This window comes from Dipodomys ordii, unplaced genomic scaffold (genome assembly GCF_000151885.1).
Source record: "Dipodomys ordii isolate 6190 unplaced genomic scaffold, Dord_2.0 Scaffold46, whole genome shotgun sequence".
NCBI lineage: Eukaryota > Metazoa > Chordata > Mammalia > Rodentia > Heteromyidae > Dipodomys > Dipodomys ordii.
The window spans coordinates 6,613,849-6,640,766 of record NW_012267262.1 but is presented as its reverse complement, the minus strand read 5'-3'; the positions used below and the strand labels follow the sequence as shown (position 1 = coordinate 6,640,766).

The 26,918-nt window shown below is 39.7% G+C and overlaps 2 protein-coding genes across 4 annotated transcripts in view; both read left to right on the top strand.

Annotated features, from left to right (window-relative positions):
* The first annotated feature begins 729 nt into the window (after positions 1–729).
* Positions 730–11,570, top strand: Lin7c (lin-7 homolog C (C. elegans)). Of its 3 annotated transcripts, none has more exons than XM_013019619.1 (6): positions 730–797; positions 4,776–4,894; positions 5,242–5,313; positions 7,455–7,664; positions 8,260–8,418; positions 11,396–11,570. In XM_013019619.1, the coding sequence occupies exons 1-5, from the start codon at positions 761–763 to the stop codon at positions 8,413–8,415; spliced, it is 594 nt and encodes a 197-aa protein (XP_012875073.1). In that variant the 5' UTR covers positions 730–760; the 3' UTR covers positions 8,416–8,418; positions 11,396–11,570. The 3 variants fall into 3 exon arrangements, with proteins under 3 accessions (XP_012875073.1, XP_012875072.1, XP_012875071.1); XM_013019618.1 differs by having other exon boundaries at positions 9,923–11,570; XM_013019617.1 differs by having other exon boundaries at positions 8,260–11,570.
* Positions 11,571–26,440: 14,870 nt separating this feature from the next.
* The window catches only part of Lgr4 (leucine-rich repeat containing G protein-coupled receptor 4), a 103,451-nt gene continuing 102,973 nt past the window's right edge, over positions 26,441–26,918 (top strand). The window contains 2 exon segments of the mRNA XM_013019547.1: positions 26,441–26,866; positions 26,868–26,917. Of these exon segments, the coding sequence (XP_012875001.1) occupies positions 26,441–26,866; positions 26,868–26,917 (476 nt within the window).

Genomic DNA, 26,918 nt, shown 5'->3' with positions numbered 1-26,918 from the left:
TACTGTGGGGCGGGGGAGTGTAGTTGCTTTCTCTGCTATCAGCTCCTAGCTCCTCCATTCAAAAAAGTAGGTATCACTTGGGCGCTCATGGCTCGTGCTTTATAATCTTAGATAGTCAAGGAGCTGAGATTTTTAAGCTTTGAAGTCAGCCCAGGCAGAAAAATCCATGAGCCTCTGATCTTCAATGAAAAAGCTGGCAAAAAAAAATACTGGAAAAACTGTGGTTCAAGTGGTAGAGCACCAGCCTTGAGTGGAAAAAAAAACAATAAGAAGCTAAAGGACAGCACCCTGACCCAGAGTTCAAAGTGCAGTACAGGCCCCGTCCCCATTCCTAAGGATAATAACGAGTTTAAAGAACTTGGCGGGTAGGACCTTTCCTCCTAACACAAAGCGGGAAACGGAGGCTGAGAGGAGAGGGCAGTGCGGACGACAGGGCTGTCGGTGCCGGGTCAAAGGTCAAGTGGGGAGTAGAACCCTTCCTGCCATGGAGCCTGCCGGGCGACAAGGCCCGAGGCCGCAGGAAAGCCGGGGAATCCGGTAGGTCTTTTCCTCGCGAGGGCCAAGTTGGACGCGGCCACGCTGGACGGGGCCACGCGCGTCGCGCCCGCTCTGAACTCCGCGAGGCCCGCGAGCATCCCTCTTCCCCTGCTCTCGCGATAGTTGGCCCGTCCGGGCCCCTCCGGTTCCCACTAGGCCCCGCCCCACCCAACGCAGTCCCGTAACGTCATTTCCGGTGGGTCCGGCATCGCTGAGGGAGAAGATGGCGGCGCTGGGGGAACCGGTACGGCTGGAGCGGGGTGAGTGAAGTGATTTCCCACACCGGGGTGCCAGGGGAGGGCCGAGGGAGTGCGGACACGCTGCAGGGGAGGAGAAGACACCGGAGTCGCGGAGCCAACCTGTTCCTGTCCCCCGCGAGGGCGGCCGCCGCGGTCGCTGTGGGCGGCGGGCGCTTGCGGTCCTTGGAACCCAGTCCTCCTGCATGCCCACGGGCTCCTGCGGCCTCGCGTCGCCCTTCCCGCCGGGGCACGGCCGCGGGCACGCGGCCTGCTGCGATGGGCGCGGCGGGAGCATCGTCCAGGGGCCTGTGGCCCCGAGGAGCGGACGCCGCGCACCTGGTGGGTGCGGACTGCGCGCGCCGTCCGTGCGTCTGGACGCGCGGGCACCGCGAGCGCCCAGTGCGCCCAACCCCGTGTGCCCTGTGTGCGCCTGCGCCCACACACGCACCACCCTGCCTGCCCCAGGTTCCGATGCGGCCCGCCGGCACCCGTCCCCGAGAGCCTCCTGCAGCCCCAGGCACACCCTGCCCCTGTGCGCCCGCCGACACACACCTGCACCCGCGGGCGCCCGCTGCCCCGTGCAGCCCCTGCGCCCGCAGACACACCCTTCCCGTGTTCAGGGCACATCTCAACAGGTTTCTATTCACACACACACACACACATTTCAACAGGTTTCTGTACACACACACGTACGCCTCCCCTTTTCATTGAAAAGCAAACTCCTTGGTTACTTTCACCTCAGTCTCAATTGCTTTTGAGTTGGGGGTATTTCCTAGCTGCTTGGCTTTTTCTCTCAGAAAAGGGAAGGAGGGTGCTGTCAAAAGCAACCCCGCTGTGATTTTGAGCTTGGGAAGCAGATTACATAACCAAGTGGAATTTGGTAGTTTATTCGTCGTTTGTAGGTGCAATTCCTTTTTCTTTCTTTCTTTTTTTTTTTTTAAACCTCACAATTGCAAACCAGGATTGCTTAATTGCGCTTAGAGCAAACTGTCGTGGAAAATAAAACCCCTCTGCTGTGTGTAGAGAGCTAGCTGCCTCTGAAAGTACCCAACTGGCCGTCCCTCTTCCAGATTAGGGATGCTCAGTGTTTCAGTCTTCTGCATTTCCTTTATTTCAAACAATTCAAGCATCCTTCTGACACATGGTAATAGTCAAGAAGTACCAAGTTAAATATTTTGTACTGTTGATAAATGTTGAAATTCTTTGGTGTGCATTAAAATTTGCTATTATATTTTGAGCATTAACATCCTTCTTTTAAGGAAAAACATTTCAAGTTTTATTACCTTTAAATAATTGACCAAGGGAGTTTCAATTTAACCTGTCAGTTTATGTGTGTACAGTGCATCTTGATCAGTGTTACCCCTTCCCACCTCTCAAGGAAATACATTTTTGAGTTCGTGTACTTAAGAGAACCTCTTTTCTCTCTTGCCTTTCTGATAATCAAATGTTCTCTTAAGATTGTAAGCTTATTATTTACAATATTCACCACCTGGAAGTCCTTTTTATAAATGATCTTGTTTCTCTCCAGCCCACCAGAACATTCAAGCTTGGTTTTATTATGGAATATTTGCTCTGGAAAAGTTACTGAATTAGGCTTAAAAAGGTAACATCTTCCACTTGAACACAGTGATGATATGCTGTGTAAATAGGAACAAACCCATTAGTGTTAATAGGAATAGGTGTTTTTCTTTGAAAGCTTTGCCTATGTTAGTATTCTTCTATATATGTTTTTAAGTAATAATCTGGAAACTCCACACTTTGGCATTAAATCTTGGTAGTCATGGCTTTATGTTTTTGCTCTTGGAGTTTTTTCTGTGGAATTACTAGTGGTTTGATTTAGCTGCATAAAAAAATCAGGTTACAGAAAGTCTAATTCTTTGAGTTCCAGCAGCCTAGTAACAAGTACTCACAATGAGTGCATATGATCAAGCTCCTGAGTGTCTTCCGATTCATCAAAACACAGCTCCCTGGAACACAACATTTCAACGTGTATTTGGTGCAGTTCAGGTTTAGTATTTTACTTTTTTTTTGCGGGGGGGGGGGTGAGAGGGGAAAGGAGGTGTCGGTTATAGGCTTGTCCCTGAGCCTTTCTGTGCTCAAGGCTAGTGCATTATCACTTGAGTCACAGCACCACTTCCAGTTTTTGAGTGGTTAATTAGAGATAAGAATCTCATGAGGACTTTTCTGCCTGAACTGGCTCTGAACTGTGATCCTCAGATCTCAGCCTCCTGAGTAGCTAGAATTATAGGCAAGAGACACAAATGCTCAGCTAGTATTTTACTTTTGTAAAGTAAATTCTTTGATAATTGGATTTTCCCTCTGCTGGGTATTGAATCCAGGACCTCACACATGCTTGTCAAGCCCTCTCTTACCAAGCTATATCTCCAGCCCTGTCTGACCTACTTATAATGATTTTGAAAGTCAAAATAAGTGAATGAGCAAGTCCCACTTACCAGCCATTCTGATGTTGGGAAATCAGAATAGAGAAGGTCTCCTTGTTTCCACTAAACTTGGCTAGCTCATGTTCAAACTTTTATTATTTAGAATAGAAAAGGAAAAAAGAAGACTACCTCTTTTAGTTGTAAGTATATCTGCAAACATAAAGAAATCTTATTCATGCTGTACTGAAAACATCCCAATCCTTTAGTATACCATTAAATAAGTCAAAAAAAAAAAAGGAATAGAAAGATAGTACTCTAGCCTTTTGGGGTACAGAAATGGTTGTAGAAAACAAAATCAAAACTATTAAAGATAGGCTTTAATACTGTTATAACATGACTCTGAATCTTCTAAAGTTTCTTAAATCATAAAACAAGTACACTCCACACAGTTGTATAAAATGCTTATTATATTTGTATAACTATATAGGACTCCTGAATATTTCTTACGATTAATTATTATCAATTTAACACGTTTGCTTGCTAGACCCCTGTTTGCTTTTTTTTTTTTTTTCATTCAGTCACAAGTTACTTCTTTTTTTTCTTCTTTTTTTGTCCTTTGTGGGGCTTGAACTCAGGGACTAGGCACTGTCACTGAGCTTTTGCTCAAGGCTAGTGCTCTACCATTTTGAGCCACAGTGTCACTTCTGGTTTTCTCATGGTAATTGGAGATAAGAGTCTTAGGGACTTTTCCTGCTGGGGCTGGATTTGAACCATGATCCTTAGATCTCTGCCTCCTGTGTAGTAGCTAAGATCACATGCATGAGCCACTAGCACCCAACCACCAGTTACTTATGAGGAAGGTTTTACATTGAAAGAAAATGAGAAACAGCAAAATTAAGTAACTTGTCTAGGATCATGCAGCTAGTATAAGGACCGGATTGAGAAATTTGACTAGATTGAAAGTTTTTGTTATTACTGCAGTTTGAACTCAGGATTGCTCTTGATAGAAAGACACTCTACCATTGAGCCACAACTCCAGCTACATTTGTATTCAGTGAGCTTGCCTAAATTAAAACACAGTGTTAATCCTATATCAAAAACAGACTGTTACATTTTATTCATTTGTGCTATTTAAATGTGTCCTGGCTGATAACAGCATTTAAAAGAGTTACTGGAAGTACATGTCTATATGTATTGTGTTTTTCTAGGAAAAATGAACAGTGACATCACTAGTATACAAGCTCATACTATTCAGTGTTCTGGTTGCTGATACGATGATTTCATAAATTTTTATTGACTCAATAGTCCTTAATATTACTGCTAGTTTTTCTGAGGAAGTGTATTCATGTGTATCTTATATTTGAGCCTTAGTTCTTTCCTTGAAATGTAATGGTTTTATATCCAGTTTGCCTGCATCTCCTAAAGATTCTGTTTTTCAAGTAATAGTTCTGCAAGGTTGTTTTTTTCTAATCTGTAAAATTCAGTGTGCTCAGAGTTTGCATTCCTTTCCTCCTTTGTTTTCTACTTATGATTAGTCCTTAGGGAATTAGTACAGTGTTTCAGAGGCATTTAGAGAATCCTTGGAGAAAATGATCAGTTTCTCTTTGTTTAACTCTAGATATTTGTAGAGCAATTGAATTGTTGGAAAAACTACAAAGGAGTGGAGAGGTGCCACCACAGAAACTTCAGGCTTTACAAAGAGTTCTTCAAAGTGAGTTCTGCAATGCTGTGAGAGAGGTAAGTAAACATAATTAAGATTTACCAAAAATTTAAGTTAAAAATTAGCTAACATAAAACTCTGAAAGTTAGATTCAGAAATGTCTTAAGAAACAAACTGTAGAACATTTGAACTTGTCCCTCTCATTTTGGGAATTTCTAAGGTTTGGGGATGTCAGTGGTAGAAGCACAACATGCTCAAGAATGTAAATTTTAACACCAGCTACACTCCCCTCAAAAAGAAAAATTCCTTTGGAATTTCTAATAAAAAAGCATTTTACAAAGATTTAGTTCTAGCACATTAAATTCACAGAGAATTCAAATATGGTATACTCCAAGTTTTAATATGACAACTTTATGTTTTACAGGTTTATGAACATGTCTATGAGACTGTGGATATCAGTAGCAGTCCTGAAGTGAGAGCCAATGCGACCGCAAAGGTAAAGTTTCTCATTTTATCAACATTGAGAATTTGTCATATTTCAAAGACTTGAAAATGCAATGTTAGATTCATAATAAACATTTGATAAATGAGGTATCATTTCTTAAGTACTAAAAATAGGATTTTTTAAATTGGCTTTAAATAAGGTCTTATGCTGCTTAGTTAAAGCATTGCGAGAACTCTCACACAATTATACACGTATTATGAATTGTATTCATAATTGTGTGGTATGTGTTTCTCTAAATGTATAGCTTTGATATTGCAGAACTGTTACTTGAAAAACAATCATTTGGAGATGCAGGCAAATTGGATATAAAAACATCACATTGCACAGGAAAGAACTAAGGTTCAAATATAAGTGAATATACACTACCTCACATAAACTGGCGGTAATATTAGGAACTATTGAGTCAGTAGTGAGATTGTGTGTGTGTATGTGTATATTATATATATATGTATATATATGTAACATCACTAATTTTGCAGTTGATGAGGATGACTGAAGGGAACTGTGAGGGTTAGATTACTTGCCTCAAACCACAGTAACGAGAAGTGTGGTACTCCCCAGGAAGGCTATTCCATTTTCCATTTTACATAGTAGTAAGCTATGTCTCCAGGGCTGCAGGTGGCATGTTTGCTTTCTTCTACTAATGTTTTCTTCAGATAATTCAGATATTAACCTCAGTGTGAATTGTATGTGTTTAGGATAGAGATAATTCTGATTGATAGTTACTGGTTCACAAAGGAACATGTTAGATTATCTTAAATACAAATACTTCAATGTGAGTGTCACTTATCAGAGTAGGAAAAGCCATAGAAACTTAGGTTTTGCTAGGCATGGTTGGGCACATCTCTAATCCAGGCACTCAGGAAGCTGAGATTTTAAAGACAGCCTGGACTATATACCTAGACTCAGATTGAGAAAAAGAAACTTATTTTTCATCCCGCAATTATATATAACCTTAATAGTTTACTGAGTTTGTAAGCCTTAGTTCTATTTGTTAAATAAGGCCTTTTTTAGGGCTTTAAAGATACTGGCTTTTCAGTAAGCCTGTTTCTTCCATCTTTCTAAAACGAGGCCTTTTTCAGGGCTTCAAAGATAGTGGCTATTCAACAAGTTTTGTTTCTTCTTTCTTTTGTACCTACATCCTGGTATGTCATGCAAAATGGGCCCTTTAAAAGCAAAATGAAATAGAAACTGTCAACCTGTGTTAAAGAGAGGTGGCTATATTTCATCTTTCATGTGTGTGTGTTTTTTTTTCCCTTAGAGTAACTAGGTATTTAGCAAAAGTAACAGAAGCATTTGTGTTCATTTTATGTACCACTCATTTTTTTTATATTGTTATTTCTTGATGTGCTAGTTATTTGGTCTATGATATGTATAGTATATAAAGTATAGCAGCCAAAAGAATGTACATAGAGGCAAAGGACCCCTCTTATGTATGCTGTTTGTAGGTAGGTTGTATCATGTACAAAGGCCCCTGAATGATTCAGGCTATGGGGCCCTGAAGCTCAGGGCTACAGGCATACCAAGAGGAGTTTCTTCACTTTCTTATAAAGTGTTTATCTGCCCAACAAGCCTGCCTGCCAAGCCTTGTGCACGTAGAACTTCACAAAAGGTCTTGGAACTGAATAAGCAAAAATAAACCTCAAAATACTATAACCCTACACAGTCCCAAGGTATTCTTTTCAGTTGCATCTCTTTAAAAAAAAAATCTGCTTATCTGGATACCAGTGGCTCATGCCTTTAATCTTAACAACTCAGGAGGCTGAGATCTGGAGGATTTCAGGTTGAAGCTAGCCCAGTCAGGGAAGTCCTTAAGACTCCCATCTCCAGTTACCTGGCAAAGCACCAGACAAGCAAGCAAGCCAAGTAGGTGAGAGGCCCTGAGTTCATCTCCTGGTACCTGGGGGTGTAGAAAAAAATCAGCTTAGTTGCTCAGACTAGCCAGACCGTTTAAAATCCATACTTCAAAAGTAGTTCAGAAGTAAGGATGTAAGTATGCCATCCTTAACTTACATGAGTCTCTGTGTTTGCTTTGCATCTCCTAAGAAAAAGATGGAAGTAGAAATGGAGGGAGAGAGGCTAGCTTTTAGAAAAGCATAAAAGAACTAAGGTGATATGAATTTTTCTTTCAGGCTACAGTTGCTGCTTTTGCTGCCAGTGAAGGACATTCTCATCCTCGAGTTGTTGAGCTCCCAAAAACTGAAGAGGGCTTGGGATTCAATATTATGGGAGGCAAAGAACAAAATTCTCCAATCTATATATCTCGAATAATTCCTGGTGGGATTGCTGACAGACATGGGGGCCTCAAACGAGGAGATCAACTCCTTTCTGTCAATGGAGTGGTAAGGATGAATTTTATTTCTGTTTGTAGTAGTATCTTATGACCACTTGGGGGTGCATTTCAGTTAAAGAAGGTAGGGAAAAACCAGGAAACCATAATTGAGAAATCTGGAGTGAATCTTGCAGTGCTGTTTGGTACAGTGATGATTTTTTTTTTCCTTAAATTTTCTTGTGGTGGAAGAATCAGAACCAGGGTTCTAGACAAGCACTCCCATCACTGAGCTACATCCCCAGCCCAGTGATCTTTAAAGCACTTTAAGTGTGGTTGTTTATCTTCAGTGTAAAGTAGCAGTGCTCAGTTTGATTTTTTTATGGTATGGACAAAACCTTGTTAATAGCTAAAGCAATACATAAAATTAGGAATCTACTCTCATTTTACTTGTATAGACTGGCACCTGTTTGGTTTACTTCTGATATAGTTAAATAACAGAAATATACATTGATATGATAATTATATGTTATAACAATTTCCTGCTAATGAAAATTATAGAACAATTTGAGTGTTGATATAACCTTAAAACTTTTACTTAATTGTATTTTAAATATCTATTCCTTTTTGAGCTAATTACAAAATCTGTGTGTGTATGTGTGTTCCAGAGCGTCGAAGGAGAACATCATGAAAAAGCTGTAGAACTGCTGAAAGCAGCCCAAGGAAAGGTTAAATTGGTGGTGCGGTATACACCCAAAGTCTTAGAAGAAATGGAGTCACGCTTCGAAAAAATGAGATCAGCCAAACGCAGGCAACAGACCTAATAGGTTGAAAACTTCATATTCCATTTTGCTCTTTAGCTAAAGAAGTTTTGCTTGTGACCTACTGATGGCTACGATGCCAGTTATTGTAAAACAAACAACAAAAAAAAACACTTCCCGTGAAATCCTTGCCATTTTATAAATGCCTATTTTAACATCATTATGATTGCAGAGATGCATACACTTTTTTCTGACAAGAAAAAGTAAAAGGTATAAGGGCAGTTCTGCCCTGCTGTTTCTACAGGCCTTTTTCAAATGCAGATTTTGTCATAAAATTGTTATAGATTTTTAAGACTGCTTTTTAAATATTAAAATGTACTTTTACATTCTTAATCTTTTTTTAGGAAAAAGGTTTCCTTCTTTTGGCTACTTATTTAAAAATAACAGTTCTCTGATTCTTTTTTTGTTTTGTTTTGCTTACTCTTTTTTTTTTTTAATCTGTGAAGTTTCTTTACAGTTTTCCAAGAAATTAAACATAACAGTCTCACCTTCAGCAGTTCATTACACTGTCATTGTTAACATCTCTGCTGCATTTTGTACTTTGGACATATGCATAATATATATAAAATCAGTGGTAGACCCATAATGCAACATATTGGAAGTTTTTTACTTTTATTTAAGCATAATATATAATGAGTGTCCATTTATACTGATTTATACAAGTGAGCTTTTAAACACTGAAACAATCATTGCAAAAATGTGTATTCTTTCATAAGGTTTAAGCAGCGAGGCAAGAAGATATGGTAGGATTATTAGCATTACTGAGAATATCTTTTTCTTTTGCTATTAAACAGTGCATCAAAAATTACAAGTGGAAGACAGGTATAGATTTCATCCTCTGCAAATGTTTTAATGCTATCCATTTCCATTTAAATGTCTTTTTCATAATTTGGTCCTTCGATGCCTAAGAGATTAGCCAGTTAGTTGGTGGGAAATAACTGAAAGAAGAAGTCAGCCTTCACTTTCCGTAGGAGCTGTGCAGTCTTGCTAGTTCAACTGAAAGAACTGATTTGAAATAGGAAGAAAAGGATACACACACACACACACACGCACATATGATGCATAGGAATTATGGGGAGATAGTATAAGAATCTGATGAAATGAATAGGATCTCCATATTAAATTAATTGGATATAGATCGTATCTTTGTTTACAATTTAAAGAAGATACTTCATGTCATTTGTCCACTGGATGTCACTATTTTACTATAAGGCAGCTATTAGTATATAACTGTGACTTAGGTCTTCAGAGCTGAAGTTTAAAGTTGAAACATGTGCAGTCACAACTTACAGGAACATTTGTACTTTTTAAAAACTTTTAAAAGTTACTAAAAAGATGATTGAAATACACAGGAATATGACATTAATCTTTTGTTTTATTAAAGTGAGCATTTTGTAACATTCCTTCAGGAAGAATAGAAATGTAAATCATTTTCTGCATGTTTGTGAGCATTGTGAGGCTTAAAAAGAGTGTTGCAGTTTTCAGTGGTCTTTGTTTTTTGTTTTTTCAGAACAAAAAGTCAATCAGCATTGTTATTTGTCATGTAGGTATTGAACACTGGATTGCATGGTTGAATGTGTCTTTAGTCCCCTACCAAATGTGCTTGACATTATTGATAAGATCATGTTAAATTGTGTATTTTCAAAATGAATTGCTGTGCTTTTAAAATATTGAGACCAAAGTAGTATAGACAAATTATGGACTTAATTTAATTGTAAAATTATTAGAGGTATTTGTTGTAGAGCTTTATATATTAAAGGGAGGTACTGGTGCATATAAAAGTAGTAATATTATTGTTATGCTTGTATTCTTGCATTTCAGGGTGAGTAAACCCCGAAGAAATCTTATTTTAGTGTAGCTACAGCTGCAGTGGCTTTTAAAGACATATCAACATTTCATTATAAATTATAGCTTCCTGGTTCGGTGTTCTCAGCTGTTTGAGAACTTTCAGCCAAGTTAAATCTTTTTTGGTGTTCAAACTTAGTAAGTTGAGTAAGCTTTTCTGTTTCTCCTACAGTAATCCACAATCTGTTCTTTGTGTGGGTTGGCACCTATTTATAATTCTCAAAATAAGGATAGCTTAAAGGAGCCAAATATAGTAGTTTTGCTTGGTATTGTTGAGCATGAGTAGCAGTGTTTTTGTTAATGCATTTCTCATAAGATATCTCAGAATTTTAAATCTTGACCACAGAAAAATTCACTGTCAAAGATGTATGATACTGGTCTAATATAATGAAGATGTGAAGGGAATTTTCATCCTGTCAGTGAATGGTTGGTGAATAAAACGTGGCACATAGTATATTATAGGTGTTTGACTTGTAATTTACAAATATAAAAGATTCTTTCCCCCAATTTTCCTTTCATTTTTGTGTAAGTTTCTTGAGTTGACTAGGTGGTTCTCAACCTTTGCTGCATCTTAGCCCTGAAGAGCTTAAAAGATTGATAACTGGTTCCCATCCCAGAAGACCAGCTAAAACAGCATCACTGTTGTTGTTGTTGTAAATATCATTGCATGTGATTCTAATGGACATCTAAGTTTGAGAACCACTAGGTTTTTTCTTTATACCAAACTCTGTTTGCAGGTGTTAAAATAGGATAATTCAGTTTTCGGCTACTATATTTCTCAGTGTTTGTTTAGTAGTAAAAGGCACTTGGCATTCCTTTTTGTTTATTTTTGTAATAGAATTTGCCAGTAGTTTAAATGTAAATTTATAACATCTCATCTTTCTACCTGTTTCCCTTTAAAACTTAAAAAAATTAGATTACTGTTTGAAAAAGCATGTTAAAAATTGCAAGTAAATACTGCCATTGACAGTTCTGTACTGTATTAACATAGCCACTGTTATCTATTACTATAATACTAGGCGGTGGTGGCCTTGTTGTTTAGGACTCATGGATTCACCTGTGTTTGGTTTCTGCTTTGTTCAGTTTTGTTTTTAATCATTGTCCTAAAGTTTTTTTGTTTTGTTTACCATTAAAGCAGATAGCATTTAATTGAAGATACGGTTGTGGCTAATCTGGAAAGAAGTTCAGCATGACTTGGTATCAAATTAAAAGAATACATGTTGTGAATATTTCATCTTATGGAATGAATAATTGAAATATGAAGGACTAGTAATTGTATTTCCTGAATAAATGTATGTTTATGAATCTTCTAACCTACAGGTTGTTGTTTCTTCTGCCAACCGTGTGGTTTCACAGTTTTTATTGTCCAGCCTTCCCTAGTAGCATTTCTTTAAAGGTTGAACTAATAAATAAGGGGGAAAAATCAATCACTTGATTATTAATTTTCAAGAAGTCACATTAATTTGTATGTGGATATGGTATTTAAAATATTGACAAATGATCTCATTAGTTGCAACAATATACAAAATGGGCATAAAAGTCATACATTTTTTTAATTGATGGCATCATTTTGCATCTAAGTTCTGATTGGAAGGCTTATTTTAAATAGTTATGTAAGTTAAGTCATTCTTTGCATCTGAAAAACTGACAGGACATCATTCTGTTAGATATGTATAAAATACATAGGTTAAAAACCACAGTGGTTTCTAAAATTAAATTTCAAATCTCAATATTTTGCTTAATTATAATTAAGGAAACAAATTATTGCTTAATTATAATAAAGAAAACAAATCTCTTCTGTTATTCCAAAAGAGGTAGCATGCATGTGATTGGCAGCACAGAGTAGCACACAGCTACTCAGATCTCCATTACTATGAGCTGCAGATGAGTCACCTGACTTCCCTGTTCTTCAGTTTTCTACTCTGCTCTGTAATAAGGGTGTATGTTGTTATGCCAGTGCCTATCAGTAAAGGGCTTGGAAAGCTGCCTGGTATAGTAAATCCCACTTCAGGACCTTGTTAGCAAGAGGAAATAATTACACTCAAGTAACTAAAATTAGCAGGTTCTTATTTTGATGCCTAGCAAACAACTTTTATGCTTGAAAACAGAAAGGGCAAGATTCATAAGAATATTTTACAATTCTCTGTACTCTGATCAAAGAAACAAATTTCACTAAACCTTTGGTTATGGTTTTTGTTTTTGACACTTGGGGTTTGAACTCAGCACTTCCAATGTGCTAGCCAGACATTCTCCTGCTTGAGCCACACCAGCCCCTGATTATAAATTGCTAATTTCTTGGATTAGAGTTTCTGCCAGAAGTTAATGGTTTCCTGTCTGATTTGCATTTTTTTTCTTTGTTTAGAGAGGCTCTCTCCTCAGCCACAGCCTGGCATGTATTGACCAGAGCTACTAGTTCTAGGGGCCAGGAAAGGGAGGGGTCTGAGGCTGCCCTGAACCCTTCTCCCGCTCCAGTGCTTTGGAGACCTCTTCTTGGTGATCTCTGAAGGCCATTTCCATTCTTAAAAGTTCAGCAGTACTAAAATGCTACTGATTCGATGTGAACTATTTTTATCATGTAGCTGACTGATAGTCATGGTTGGCTTCCTATCATTAAACATTCCTTCTACCGCTCAGCAGAATAGGTGTTCTCCACACCCTCACAGACTCAGATCATGTATTTCCACAATCAGTACCATGTTGCACTTTTGTGGTACTGGGGTTTGAAATGAGGGTCTCAGGTACCATGCCCTATCATACTGTACTTCTATTTGTTTTTTTTTATTTGTTGCTTTAATATACTTTTGTTCATTTTACTTTTTAGGTTTTAAGGTGTAAAAATAAATGTAAGGTGAACCAGTGAGTTATGTTAATCAGTTATTTTCAAGTTGGCACCTTCTACCTAATATGAGAGTGTTACTCTCCATTCAGTTGTACTAGCACATTGAAAAATACTACTATGTACTTACTGAGTTTCTTTGTATTTCAAATAACAATAAATATATGCAGCAATATTAGTGAAATATTCACAGCAAAAAAAAGTATTATAAAAGTCTGATACATTTAGGAGCCGGGCGCTGGTGGCTCATGCCTGTAATCCTAGCTACTCAGGAGGCTGAGATCTAAGGATCACGGTTCAAAGCCAGCCCAGTCAGGAATGTCTGAAACTCTTTATCACCAATAAACCACCAGAAAACCAGAAGTGGTGCTATGGCTCAAGTGGTAGAGCACTAGCCTTGAACTGAAGAGCTGAGGGACAGTGCCCAGGCCAATTTGAGTCCCATGACTGGAATAAAAAAAAAAGTATAATACATTTAAAGTATAAGAAAATGCATTGTAAACATTTTAATTGTTTCAGGAGGTAGAAGAAAGTAAGAAAACCACATTGGGAAATAAAAGTTGAGGGCTATTTTTTCATTCCAATAAAATGATTTTTGAGTCTCAGTGGTTGAACGTGAAAAATTCATTAGTGAGCTATTCACTGCATTTGTACCGGGACCAACTATTGCTGGGCACTGTACTTAGAATACAGCAGTAATCAAGGCGAAGTCCTGACAACTGTGCCTAATTCTGTAGTGGGAAAGACCCTGAATAAAACAACAATTCTATCTGGTGGTAGGAGCATTGTTCCTGTCCAGCAGGAACTGAGGGCTAGAGAGGTTAGAGAGTATAAGACTCAGCATTAAATCACTTGTCAAGGTTCACAACCTGTGGTCCAGAGTCCCTTCTACACTGGGGTGAGCCTTGGGGACATAGCCCAACATGTCTGACCCAGCACTTGCTTGTTTTTGTCCAAATTTGCATATGATACCAACTGCCTTTCTCATTAAGTTTGCAATTATTTCTTATTTCTTAAGTTCCTAACATGCTTGTTATCCCTAAAACATCCTCCAGTTTCTCAACCCACCAAGAACAAAAATCTAAGCCCTTCACCATGGTCCATGGGGACCTGCTCTAAGGCCAGCTTCTGCCTACACGACAGACCTTTACATGTGCTGATCCTCTGTAGGAAATTTCCACCATTTGCTGTGTGCTTCTTGTCAACTCCCTTCTCAAGATTATAAGCATCCTAACAGCAGACAGGAACCTGACAAAGGTTCTTTCTGAGAAGAATGCCTGGCACATAGACGATCACAGTTGTAAAGAACGTGATGGTGTCAGGCAGGGAAACAGTCGTAATAACTATTTTGGATGGTAAGGACAGAAAAGCCTCTGAGAAAGATGACATTTGAAGAAAGACCAGAATGATGTGAACGAAGAAGCCATTCAGGTCAAAGAGTTGAGGGGCTTTACCAGGACCAACCAATAAAAAAAAATCACCCCTCCTCACTAGGGTTTTGAGTATAGTAAGGAAATAAAATGAGTGGTAGATGGGGCCCAATATCTTTACTGACTCATCCACACCTACCACAAACATTTGTTGAATGTCTACTGTGGGCCAGCCATGTTCTAAAAGCTAGAAGTACTCTACAGAACAAAATGAACCCCAAGACCTCACAGAACCCCAGGTCTCTGTGAAAGGCCAGGCAACTGATATACCTTCCCTTTAAGAAGAAAAATGGGCTTCCTAAAATTAGACTACCCTACTTAGTTACAGGTTTCTCTGACCATTCCCATCCAGCATGAGCTTACTCACTTTTAAAGGGCCTATTCCCTCTTCCCAAGTTTATCAAAACTGGAAGCAGTTAGGACTGACCATGAGGTAGAAGTAAAGCCTAGAAAGTGTGGTGTTTAAGCAGCCAGACAAAACATGAACATAAAATTTCAGTAGGATAAAAAAACAAGCTATGGGAAGTGGAGCTGTGACTCAAGTGGTAGAGTGCTAGCCTTGAGCTGAAGAGCTGAGGGACAGCGCCCAGGCCAGAGTTCAAGCACCATGACGGACAAAAACAAGCTATGTATGTATAAATACTTGTTGGTCCTATTAGAGTGATTATTATTTCAGAATATATTTTTTGAAGATGACCAAGGAGGAAAGATGGGAATAACAACACACACACACACACACATACACACACACACACACACCACCTTTATTTTGAGACAGATCTTACTGTGTAACCTGGTCTGGCCATGAACTTTAAATTCTTCTGCCTCAACCTCCTGAGGCTATGCATACAAGAATGCATCTTAAACCAGAAGAAAGACTTCAGGAAAGTCCTTTACAATCAAATCAATGTTATCTGACACACACCCACCAGTAAACAGAGAACTCCTGGCTGATTTATTATACACAGCTTGGACCATTTTGTTCTCTTGCCTTTTCGTATGTGACCACGAGGTGGTGCCAAAGTGTCGTCATTTCTAGCTTAGTATTTTTTGTAATATTTTTTGTAATTATTGAATTTTGAAATTATAGGAATGTAGGTGAGCTTTTTTCCTTTCAAAATTAAAATTGAAATATGTTTTATAAAACTAAGCACTTATTAATATGAAAATAAACAACTTCTGGAAAAAATACTCAAAACTTGATATGACATGAATATCTGTAATACAGTTTAAAGATTTGAGGGGGATATACTTAGCATTGTTTTGGTCCTATTAAACATTAATACCATTATTTACATAGAAGTCTTCTTTGGTTTTATATCTCTTATAGTTTCTTTACCTAATGTCCACAAATTTGCTAACTTCAGAAAGGCTTTGGGAACTTTTAAAACTAAACTAAATAAACTAAACTAAAAAATAAAATTGACTATCTTAGATTAGCTTGTTTTATATGATAATAAATTTATAAATATGGTTTATTTTCCATGAAACTTAAAGATTAAAAATTAAACAAATTAAACCCAGCACTGGTGGCTTATGCCTGTAATCCTAGCTACTCAGGAGGCTGAGATCTGAGGATCATGGTTCAGAAGAGGAGTCTGTGAGACTCTTATCTACAATTAATCACAGAAAATACCAGATGTGGCACTGTGGCTCAAGTGGTAGAGCAACTAGCCTTGAGCTAAAGGAGCTTGGAGACAGCATTCAGGCCCAGAGTTCAAGCCACAGGACTGGAAAAAAAAATAAACCATTCATAGAGCAGTTAAGCTAGATTCTAGTTCTGCTAGTGAAAAGGGCATATTGTATTGGATCATTTAGCTGCCTATCTGATTTCTCACTATGAAATAAGAATTTTTTTTACTTTTTTGAATTTTTTTGAGAAGAGCCTCATTACATTGCCCACACTACTCTTAGACTTGTAGCTGGGACTGCAGATATGTGTTACCATGACTGAGCCTGTTACATAACCTTTTCTTTGCAGTGCTGGGGATCAAACCTAGGTCCCTACAGATGGTAGGCAAGTGTTCTACCTCTGAGCTACATCTCAGATCCAGAAATGAATAGATTTAACCTACAATGTCCACAATTGTTTCTGTTTCTAATCCTGTTTCGGAGGATCTGAAAACCATCACAGACAGGATTTAGACACAACAAAAGATTGAGCATTTTAACCACTAGACCCACCCAAAAGGTAAGCTCTCCTACTTACCAAGGTCCAAAGATGCTAACTTTAGAAGTACCCCCAACATTGCAGAGATGCTATTTAACCTTAGGGAAATGGTTGGACTACTGTTAATTCCACTGTAACCCTGAGTTCTAAGTTCTGTAAGATAAATTGAATGCTAAACTGTTTGAGTGGAAGGCCTTGCGCGTCATATGGCTACCATGAAAATGCTTTAGCAGACTCACAAATGAGAAATTCTTTCACAAGGAACGGCTCACTGGGCTGGTCTCTGTCAATGACTGAGCACTGCCACGCCACAAAAGCAAGTCTGCTTCTGGGAGATATGAGACTCCTCTGGGAGATGATTTCATTTTTTTTTTTGTCTTGGAGACTCCCCATCCTCCTTGATGAATGCATATAGGATGGTCTAAGGGTCGCCTTCCGTATAGTCTTCAGTCTAGGACTTTTCCTTCCTCACCTGGGGCCAGACACACATCTCAGTCTGACAGCTCTGCCAACCTCCCTCAACTACCGCCCCACATCCCCTCATAAATGTTTCCCCTAATAAATCTCTCAGAAGAGTAATGCTGCACTAGTGTTTGGTTTGTTTCTCTGAGAACCCAAACATGCACAGTCCCCTAGCAGAGAGTCATAAATTCCAGGATGGGGCTACATTGACATCAGAAACTTTTAAACACTGAAAATCCAGCCTCTGCCCCTCCAATCTCGGAACTTCTATGCTACAATTGATGGAGGTAAAGCCCTGGAGTTTTTGTTTCCAAAACAATCTACCCCGGGTGATTTATATGTAAGCAGTGCTGCGCCTCTTCAGCCTTCAGTAGGTGCACAGCGAATCTTACCTGAAAGAGGAAAAACAAAGTCCAAAAATGTTGAAAAGCTTGACCATAGTCTGTTATTTTAGAAGAATAAAAGGAGCAAACTAATAAAGTTGCTGTAATCACCTCTAGCTTTTCTATTTTCTCTTCTATTCATTTTTTTAAAAATCTTGCTCCAGTTTTCTACAAACTGAATTTATATGTTTTAATAAATTAACATGAAATGAGAGGAAAAAATACCAAATTTTGCCAGACTTAGAAAATAGTATTTCCAGTGTCATTCTACTATGCAGTAACTTGGATCCTACCTCGATAGGTTTATTTATTTATTTATTTATTGTCTGTTGTGGGGCTTAAACTCTGGGCCTGGGTGCTGTCCCTAAGCATTTCAGCTTAAGACTAGCACTCTACCACTTGAGCCACAGCGCCACTTCCAGCCTTTTCTGTTTATGTGGTACTGAAGAATTGAACCCAGGGCCTCATGCATGCTAGGCAAGCGCTCTACCACTGAGCCAGCTCCTCCACAGGCTTTTTTGTTTCTTTATTTAATTTGCTATTGCTGTTGTTGTTGTATTTGGTGACAGGGTCTCACTAATAACTCAGGCTGGCCTCAAACTCACCATCCTCCTACCCTAGCATCTAAAGTGGTAGGATTTCAGATGTATGCTGCCATGCCAGGCCCAGCTAATGTTCCTGTTGCTTTTGAGCATTTGTTTTTCTTTTCAAATAGTTGCTTTTTTTGTTTTGTGATTGTTTGTTTTGGTACTGTTCCTTGGGCTTGAACTCAGGGTCTGGGTGCTATCTCTGAGCTTTTTTGCTCAAGGCTAGCACTCTATCTTTTGGACTTTCCTTCCCAGGCTGGCTTGGAACCATGATCCTCAGATCTCAGCCTCCTGAGTAACTAGGATTACAGATGTGAGCCACCAAAGCCCAATTTGTTTGTGCTTTCACAAGCATTGCCTGAACATCTTTTTATTTTTCAAAAATTATTTCAAAGTCATCTTCAGATACTCTAGGGTTATTATGATTACTTTGTCATGCTAGAGATGGAACCCAAGGGACCTCACATGTTTAATAAGGGCACTATTCCTAATCACACTCCCAGTCTTGTGTCTTTTCTGAGACAGTTTTAGGCATCCAGGATAAGAAAGGGAAAACAAGTTACAGAATGTGAAGTCTTGCCTCACATCCTATTCCAAGTGTCTCTTGCCATCTAAAACCTCTTATTGCCTCTTCGGTCCCTTGCTTTCCTTTCAACTATGTTCCTGTAGATAGGGAAGAGCTTTCTAGGACATGTCAGTCCCATACCACTAACCTTGCTCAGTTCCAAGTATTGCTCTTCCTGGAGCATGCACAGATGTGCGTGTACTTCCTTGAAATAGTGGTTGCATACGAACGTCATTCTGAAGCATTTATGTCTTACTTGGAATTCTAAGGGAAGAAAAGTACCCAAATGCTGTGACTAAAATTTGTTTCTCAGCATAACCACACAGTTATGCTCCTGATTTCCTATTATGGTTTTTTTTTTTCCTGCCAATACTCTTCTGTCTCTTATACTCTCCAGTTTCTGTCCTTCCTTCCTTCCTTCCTTCCTTGACCTCCCCTCTTTTTTTTGTCAGTTGTGGATCTTAAATTCAGGGCACTCTCCCTCAGCTATTTTGTTCAAGGCTAGTACTCTACCACTTTGAACAACAGCTCCATTTCCTATTTTTGAGTGGTTAATTGGAAATAAGAGTCTCACAGACTTTTCTGCCTGGCTTGTTGTGAGCCATGATCCTCAGATCTCAACTTCCAGAGTAGCTAGTATTACAGGCATGAGCCATCCACACCCAGCCTAGTGTACAGTTTCTTTTTTCTTCTTTTCTTTTCTTTTCATTTTGTTTTTGTCAGTCGTGGGGGGCTGGGCCTGGGCACTGTCCCTCAGCTCTTCAGCTCAAGGCTAGTGGTCTACCGCTTGAGCCACAGTACCACTTCTGGTTTTCTGGTGGTTAATTGGAGATAAGACTTACCTGCCCAGTCTGGCTTTGAACCACAATCCTCAGATCTCAGCCTCCTGAGTGGCTAGGCATGAGCCACCAGCATCCGGTAGTGTCCAGTTTCTTTAACACACATTTAACCTTTTGCCAAGTTTTGTTTCTGTGCTCTGACTTGGATGTTCACATGTGGTTTTGAATTTAGAAGATGTCCCCTTGAGTCTCATTCTCCTCCTAAGCTAGAATTGACGAAAAAAGATGAGGAAAAAGAAAATAATTTTTTTTAAAAAATGAGGCAGAAATAGAAAAAAAAATCAATGCTTCTAAAATTTATCCAAGTGTGTTGAAATTTGGGGGAGCAAAATGGGTCACTGGAAATACGGAGGTTATCTGACCTCAGGATGTCAAACCAGGTCAGGAGAGTCAACGACTGAAGGATTGCCTCCAACACTGGCCCTGAGCCAGTCCTGCCCAAGGCCTCACCACCAGCCCTCACCACCCATTGGCACTGCACAAGGTGGCCTGTAATGCTGCCAGACACTACTTCAGCCTTTGCCCCAGCTCCTGGCAGAGGAGCCAGAAGCCTATGTGCTACATGCGCACTCTCCAAAAGGGTATTTTTAATTTGACAATAATGCTGTATTGGTTGTGTGTGTGTGTGTGTGTGTGTGTGTGTGTGTGTGTATCCTTCAAAATAATCACTGTTTTAAATTAATCCCTAGACCCCAAATTAGATGCTGCACCATAAGAACTGCACAATAAGAACTCTCTAAGAGTGTTCAAACAGAGGGAAAAGATACATGATTAGAAAAGCATCTTAGTTAAGACAGGTGAGATGAAGGCAGGCTTTAAGGACAGTATATGGAAACTCTGCCATTCCAAAGCATGAAACACAGGTGTGGAGGGTCACCAGAAAGAACTGATCTCATTATAAGGGATAGTAATATGGTGCTTATCTTGAAGATTCGATTATCTGAGTAGATGCATGTCAGCTGTCTTACCAACAGAAATCAGACCTGATTTTCTTCTTGTATTCATTGAATTCATTATGATTTGAAAAGATTATGTATGCATATGTGTATATATCTGCACATATGCACCGATATGTTCTTATATTTATATAATATGTATATACTTAGCTTCTAACTTTACATAATAGTTAAGGCTTTATTCTTTTATTTAAACTCAGTAGGCATTTATCACAGGCCATGTGGTTATACTAGGTTAAAAATATTGGGAATGTTTTTTGAATAAAGAACAAGGGAAACTCTAAATGCCCAGGACTTTCTGAGTCATTCATTCCAAAAACTAGGGCATTTTATAGCTTGTTCTGGGTTACTTTCTACCTATTGTGTAGTATACATTTTAGCATGAGCTTACCATTGAGACCAAAAAAAAATGCTTGCCTTTTAGGCGCATCTCTCTGATTATTTTCATAATCCTGTATGTTTTTCAAAAATAAGCAGTAAGAGTTCAATAAAAGATTAACACTTTAGGAAGTGGTGCTGTGGCTCAAGTGGTAGAACACTTGACTTAAGCTGAAGAGACTCAGGGACACTCAGGCCCAGAGTTCAAGCCCCATGACTGGAAAAAAAAAAAGATTAACACGAGGCTGGGAATGTGGCTTAGTGGTAGAGTGATTGCCTACCACACATGAAACAAACCCTGGGTTCGATTCCTCAGTACCACATAAACAGAAAAAGCCAGAACTCGTGCTGTGACTCAAGAGAGAGAGTGTTAACCTTGAGCAAAGAAGCTCAGGAACAGTGCCCAGGCCCCGAGTTTGAGCCCCATAATTGGCACACACACACAAAAAGATTAGGCAGGGTTAGAGAACATTGGACTATGAACCAGAAGTAGTCCAATACTTTTTTTTTAAATAGAGAAATCTTATTGTAACCAACAGCCACATTGAATTTACTTATGTATTATAGATGGCTTCTTTCATGTTACAATGACAGAACAGAAGAGTTCTGAGAGAGACCACAAAGTCCTCCAAGGTTACTGTATGTCCCTGTATGGGGCACACAGTATGGAAAATGTTTGCTAGCCAGGCATGGTGGCTTGTGCCTGTAATCTTAGCTACTCGAGGTACAGAGGTAGGGAAGATTGTAGTTGGAGGCCTGTCTAAGCAAAAAGTTTGAGACTCAGTTCAACCAATATAAAGCTGGGCATGGTGGTGCATGCCTGTCATCACAGTTAAGCAAGAAACATAAATAAAGGCTGGCCTGGGCAAAAAGCAAGAGCTAGGAATCTTGGCTTAAGAGGCAGAGTAATTGCTTGCCAAGCACAAGGCCCTAAGTAAAAAAAAAAAAAACCAGAAAAAAGTATTTGCTGATCTCTACTCTAAAACACTAAAAGAAAATACAACCTAATAGAAAACAAAGGAAATGAACAGGTGATGCAGAAAACCACATGCCAGACTGTCCAACACAAATGTGAAAAAATACAGTTGTAATCAGGTAAAGTCAAATCCAAACTACACTGAGATTTCACTTCATGTTCATTAGACTTGCAGTTTTGCCTGTAACATTGGACATTGGTAAGGTCCAGAGTAATGGTGATTTTGTTGTTGTTGTTCTCTGACCCTATTAGGACCCTGTCATGAGACAGGATCTCATCATGTAGTCCAATCTGGCCCCAAACAATTCACTGTCCTCCAATCTCAGCCTCCTGAATGCTGTGATATACAGCCATATGCCACAAGCATAATCACATAGTCATTTGTGTGAAATGTAGCAACATTTAATAATGGTGAATGCTTATTATCTATGACCCAGCAATTCCACTACTGGACCCATATATGAAGGAAATATATGTATATATGAACAATCATACATATTAGAAAAAATTGAAATAATAAAGTGGATAGATTATTACATATTGGATACAAAATTTTTTTCAAACGCAAGCTTTACTGGGCAAAGGATGCCCAATTAGGTGGTCAAACATCAGATCTCCTTGTGACTGGGTTTCTGGAAGAGATGAGCATTTGAATCTGTACCCTGAGTAAAGAAGATGACCTCATTAATGTGGGTAGAATTCGTCAGCCTCCATAGAACAGAAAAGAAGGTGATATTGTTCATTCTGTTTGTGTGGGACATACACTTTTCCCTGCCATCCTTGCTCTCAAGCCTTCAGGTTCAGACAGGAACTACCATGGTTGCTGGGTTCTCAGGCATAAGTACTTGAGCCTGAACTAAAGCATTGGCTTTCTTGGGACTTGAATATACAGATGGCAGGTCATGAAATTAGCTTCTTTGATTGCGAATACTTCAAAATAAATCTACTTCTCTATATCCTTTTGTGTCCTTATAATAGTTCTGTTATTTGGCACACTTTTTTTCTCTTCCCTTCCCTTCCTTCCCTTCTTTTCTTTTCCCTTTTAACTCTTTCTTTTCTCCTTTCTTTTCTTTTATCTTCCTTCTTTCCTTTCTTTGTCATTCTAGGAATCAAACTTAGGGGCTTTGGACACAAAGCATACACTCTATCTATCACTGAGTTATATTCCCAGTCCTCTGAGTATACTCTTGAAATGGAATACAATACAATAACAAAAATTAATTAACATAGGTACCTACTTTAGGAACAAGGAGAAAGCTTATAAGTTGAATGCAAAAAGCAAGTTGCAGAACATAGATAAAATTCTATACCTGATTAGTATTCATTCTGACATTTAAGAAAATGTTTACTATTCAGAGAAAAGAAGAAGAAACAGATCGGGAGCAAGTACACAGGACACTTCTGCCACATTTGCTTATTTCATAAGCTGATTGCAATAGCCTTGGTTTATTTTTCTAAGTGAGGGATACTTTACAAAAAGTGCAATTCGTCAAGGTATCACTATCTAAAATGCCCCCACTGTCTTCCAAATCATGCCTTCTTAGACGGTTCACCTAGGAGATAGGGCTTCTGAATACTCTTCTTGAGTTCTGTTTACCAGCACGCCAGGACAAGGGCTAGTCAGTTGCCCAACAGTCATTTAGTCCTATGTCCTTTGCGTCCCTTAGAGAGGATAGTTTCTTTACTGCCCCAAAGAAACACACAGCAGCGGTAGAGCCACTGCTGCCCAGCTGTACATCTTTATTTTGTCTTGCATTTCTGAGACAAGGTCTTGCTTTGCAGCCTGACTGGCCTTGACCTCGTGATCAATCTGCCTGTGTCTCCTGAGTTCTGGGAATGCAGACATGTGCTGCTACAAAAGCCTCTCAGGCTACATTTTATATCTAGCTAGTAGATATTATAAATCCATACACCCACAGGAGGTAGTGTGTAGGCAGATTGATTTTTTTTCTGCTTGTTACCAAATTTCTATTTGGAGTTATCTCCTAGTCTTGATGTTTTATGTAAAATCTGTTTTTATTTGGTGGTGGTGGTGGTGGTGGTGGTGTGTGTGTGTATGCGTGAAGACAACTGATATAATAGGTAAAAACTAAATGGCTGATATAAGAAATATTCACATTTTAATAGAGTTTACTTTTCACGACCAGTCCTTTATTTCTAATCTTTGGTCTTTTTTCATAATCTGTGGATTATTGTGTGGAATATTGTCTTCTTCCACAAAATTTACAATTCGTTTGTGGCTAAAGATGAATCTTTCCTTTCACCTAAGTTGCCAGCCAAAACATTTTATTCCTGGAAAGAAAGAATAAAGTTCTCCAAATGTGTTTCAGAGACCATCCATATCACTCTTATCTCAAATGCTTCAAAATGCTGATTCCTGGGTTTCTCTCAAGCCTAATAGATCATTCTACATTCTAAATACAATTTTGCATATAATTTGCATAATCACTAAAATTTGAAAATTATTACTTGAAAAGAAAAGCAAGCAGGCTGTGGAGGCACATAATTGTCATCCCAGTTACCCCAACAGGCATAAATAGGAGTTTGGTTGTGTGTGTGTGTGTGTGTGTGTGTGTGTGTGTGTGTGTGTGTCCTGGTTAGCCTAGAGAAATGGTGGGAGATCCTATTGGTAAAATAATTAATGACCAAACAGGGACTGACTCAAGTGGTAAAGAATGTGTCTAGCAAGCAGGAGACTCTGAGTTCAAGACCTGAAAATGACTCCCTCCAAAAAAGTAAGAAAATAAATGAATGGGCAGAAATATAATTAATCAGTAAAGTCTATAAGAAAGTGTTATCTTGACAAAGAGAAATTCCATTATATTTCAGTTTTATTAAGAGGATATAAGGCATAAATTAGGGAAATTTTGCAATTTCCCCCCTTTTATTTACTCATCTAAGTTGCTCAAACACTGCAGAAATGACTTAGACACTGAAAATGAAGTCAGGAAAGCCTCCTAGAACACCAGACAATGAGCCAGTTGTTCTGAAATGATAGTATGAAGAGCACAGTATCTGAGAGGTTCAGATTTCTAATCTCTGAAACCAGAGAGCAAAGGCAAACAACAACAACAACAACAACACAAAAAAAACCAAAAAACAAAAATGGGGGCTGGGAAGGTGGTTCAGTGGTAGAGTGCCTGCCTTGCATGCCAGAGGCCCTGGGTTCGATTCCTCAGCACCACATAAGCAGAAAAAGCTGGAAGTGGCGCTGTGGCTCAAGTGATAGAGTGCTAGCCTTGAGCTGAAGAGTTGAGGGACAGCGCCCAGGCCTAGAGTTCAAGCCCCATGACCTACAAAAACAAACAAACAACACACACACACACACACACACAAGTGTTCTTCAATGTTCTTGAAGTTGTGTCTAAGGCCTATGGAGAAAGGCATTTTGTCATTCTCAAAACTTGACGCAAAGTCATGTCTGTATTCCCTGACTCTCTAGCATAAATTTATAGAATGTTAGTCATGTGCCCAACCTGGCATTATTTTAACCATAAACTCTTGAATACAAAGATAATGGATAATGTTTCATCTGAAAAGCCTTTTAGGTCTGCATCAACTTGTTTCCACTGTCTTCAGGCTTACTTGCATGAGATCACTAGTTAACTTTATGATGGTGATAGTTTAAACCCAACGTGCTTTAATTTAATGAGTTCATAAAAAAGTGTCTCCAATAAGGACTAAAACAACCCAAATGAAGAAAGGAGGCTCCCATAAAGCTACATTTTGTTTAATGGGGGGAGGGGGTGGTATGGAGAGGGTGATGTCAAAGGCCATAGAAAATACAAGTCCAGAATGGGAAGAAATATTAATAATTACCTAACGTCAAGTTCCCACTGACTTCTGAAAGATAGTCACTCAGCACTCAAAAGTTTTGTTATCTGGAGAAATTATCCAGCGTTCAGAAACATCCTTTGACCCTTATGACATCCCTGCGTTTTAGGATTTTTAAAGTGAGTGAGAAAGCAGTCTGGTTTGTATCAGGGATAATAAATCCCTGATTTAGCTACCAAGTGTATATAAAGATGAGCATAAAGATCCCAGGTGAAGTGAGAAAATTAATCGTTTTAAATGTAGGACACAGCTAAAACCCGAAGATGTGGGTCAGATTGAAGGAAACGTTTTTTTCCTCCTCTTCAAAGATCTCCCCTCTCCCTCCTTTTTAAAAATTCTTATGAAATCATTTGCACAGCTCCCAAAGTTCTTGGCCCTTTTAGGAACAGTGGAGAGTCATTTGAAATTTAACTGAAGGCTAAGGAGGCTAGTTTTGCCTTTTCAGATCATCCAATTTAGAGGATCCAATTTCTGCGGAGGGAAGGAAAAGACGGGGTGGGGAAGGTTAAAAACCAGAGTCCTCGCCTGCGGATCTTCTAACCTTCAAATCCACAACCTGCCAGGCAAAGAGAGTCAAGTCAGAGAGGTTTTTTGAACCACCACCAATACCACTACCACCACCACACCACCACCACCTTGTCACTCATGCTCGGGAAATACGCCCCCATGGTCTCACTCTTGACCAATGACGGCCCGGCTGCCTGCATAATAATGAGCTCGAGGCCTCCCCGGGCCAATAGCACAACGGGAGAAGGGTTAGTTTTTGCATGTACCTAAGTGATTTGCATAACCCAGCGGCTGGGGGCTTGGGAACCGGAGCGTGCAACCCTAGAAGGGAAAAGGACGCGAAGAGCTGGAGCCGCGGCGGGGAGCGAGCGAGCAAGTCTGGGTGTTTGTGTGAGACCCGGGCGGGGGGCTGGGCCGGCCGGCCGGCATGGCTGAAGGCTACGCTCCGCAACCTTGAAAGAGCGACTGTGGCTGGAGGCCGTGGGGGCAGAGGGAGGCGGGTGCGATGGCAGAGCGCGGCCCGGGCAGCTGCGCGGGGCCGGGCTGGCTGGCCTGAGCCTCTGCGCTTCCATGGAGCAGCGGGAAGGGCGAAACTCCGGAGCGCCGCGTCCCTGCGCTGTTACGGCGGACTGTTGACGGGATCAGCTCCGGCCCGGGCGTCTACGGAGAAAGAGCCCCCGCCCCGGCCCCGCAGGCCGGCTGCCCCAGGCCGGGGGGGCGCGTCGCAGGGCAGCGGGG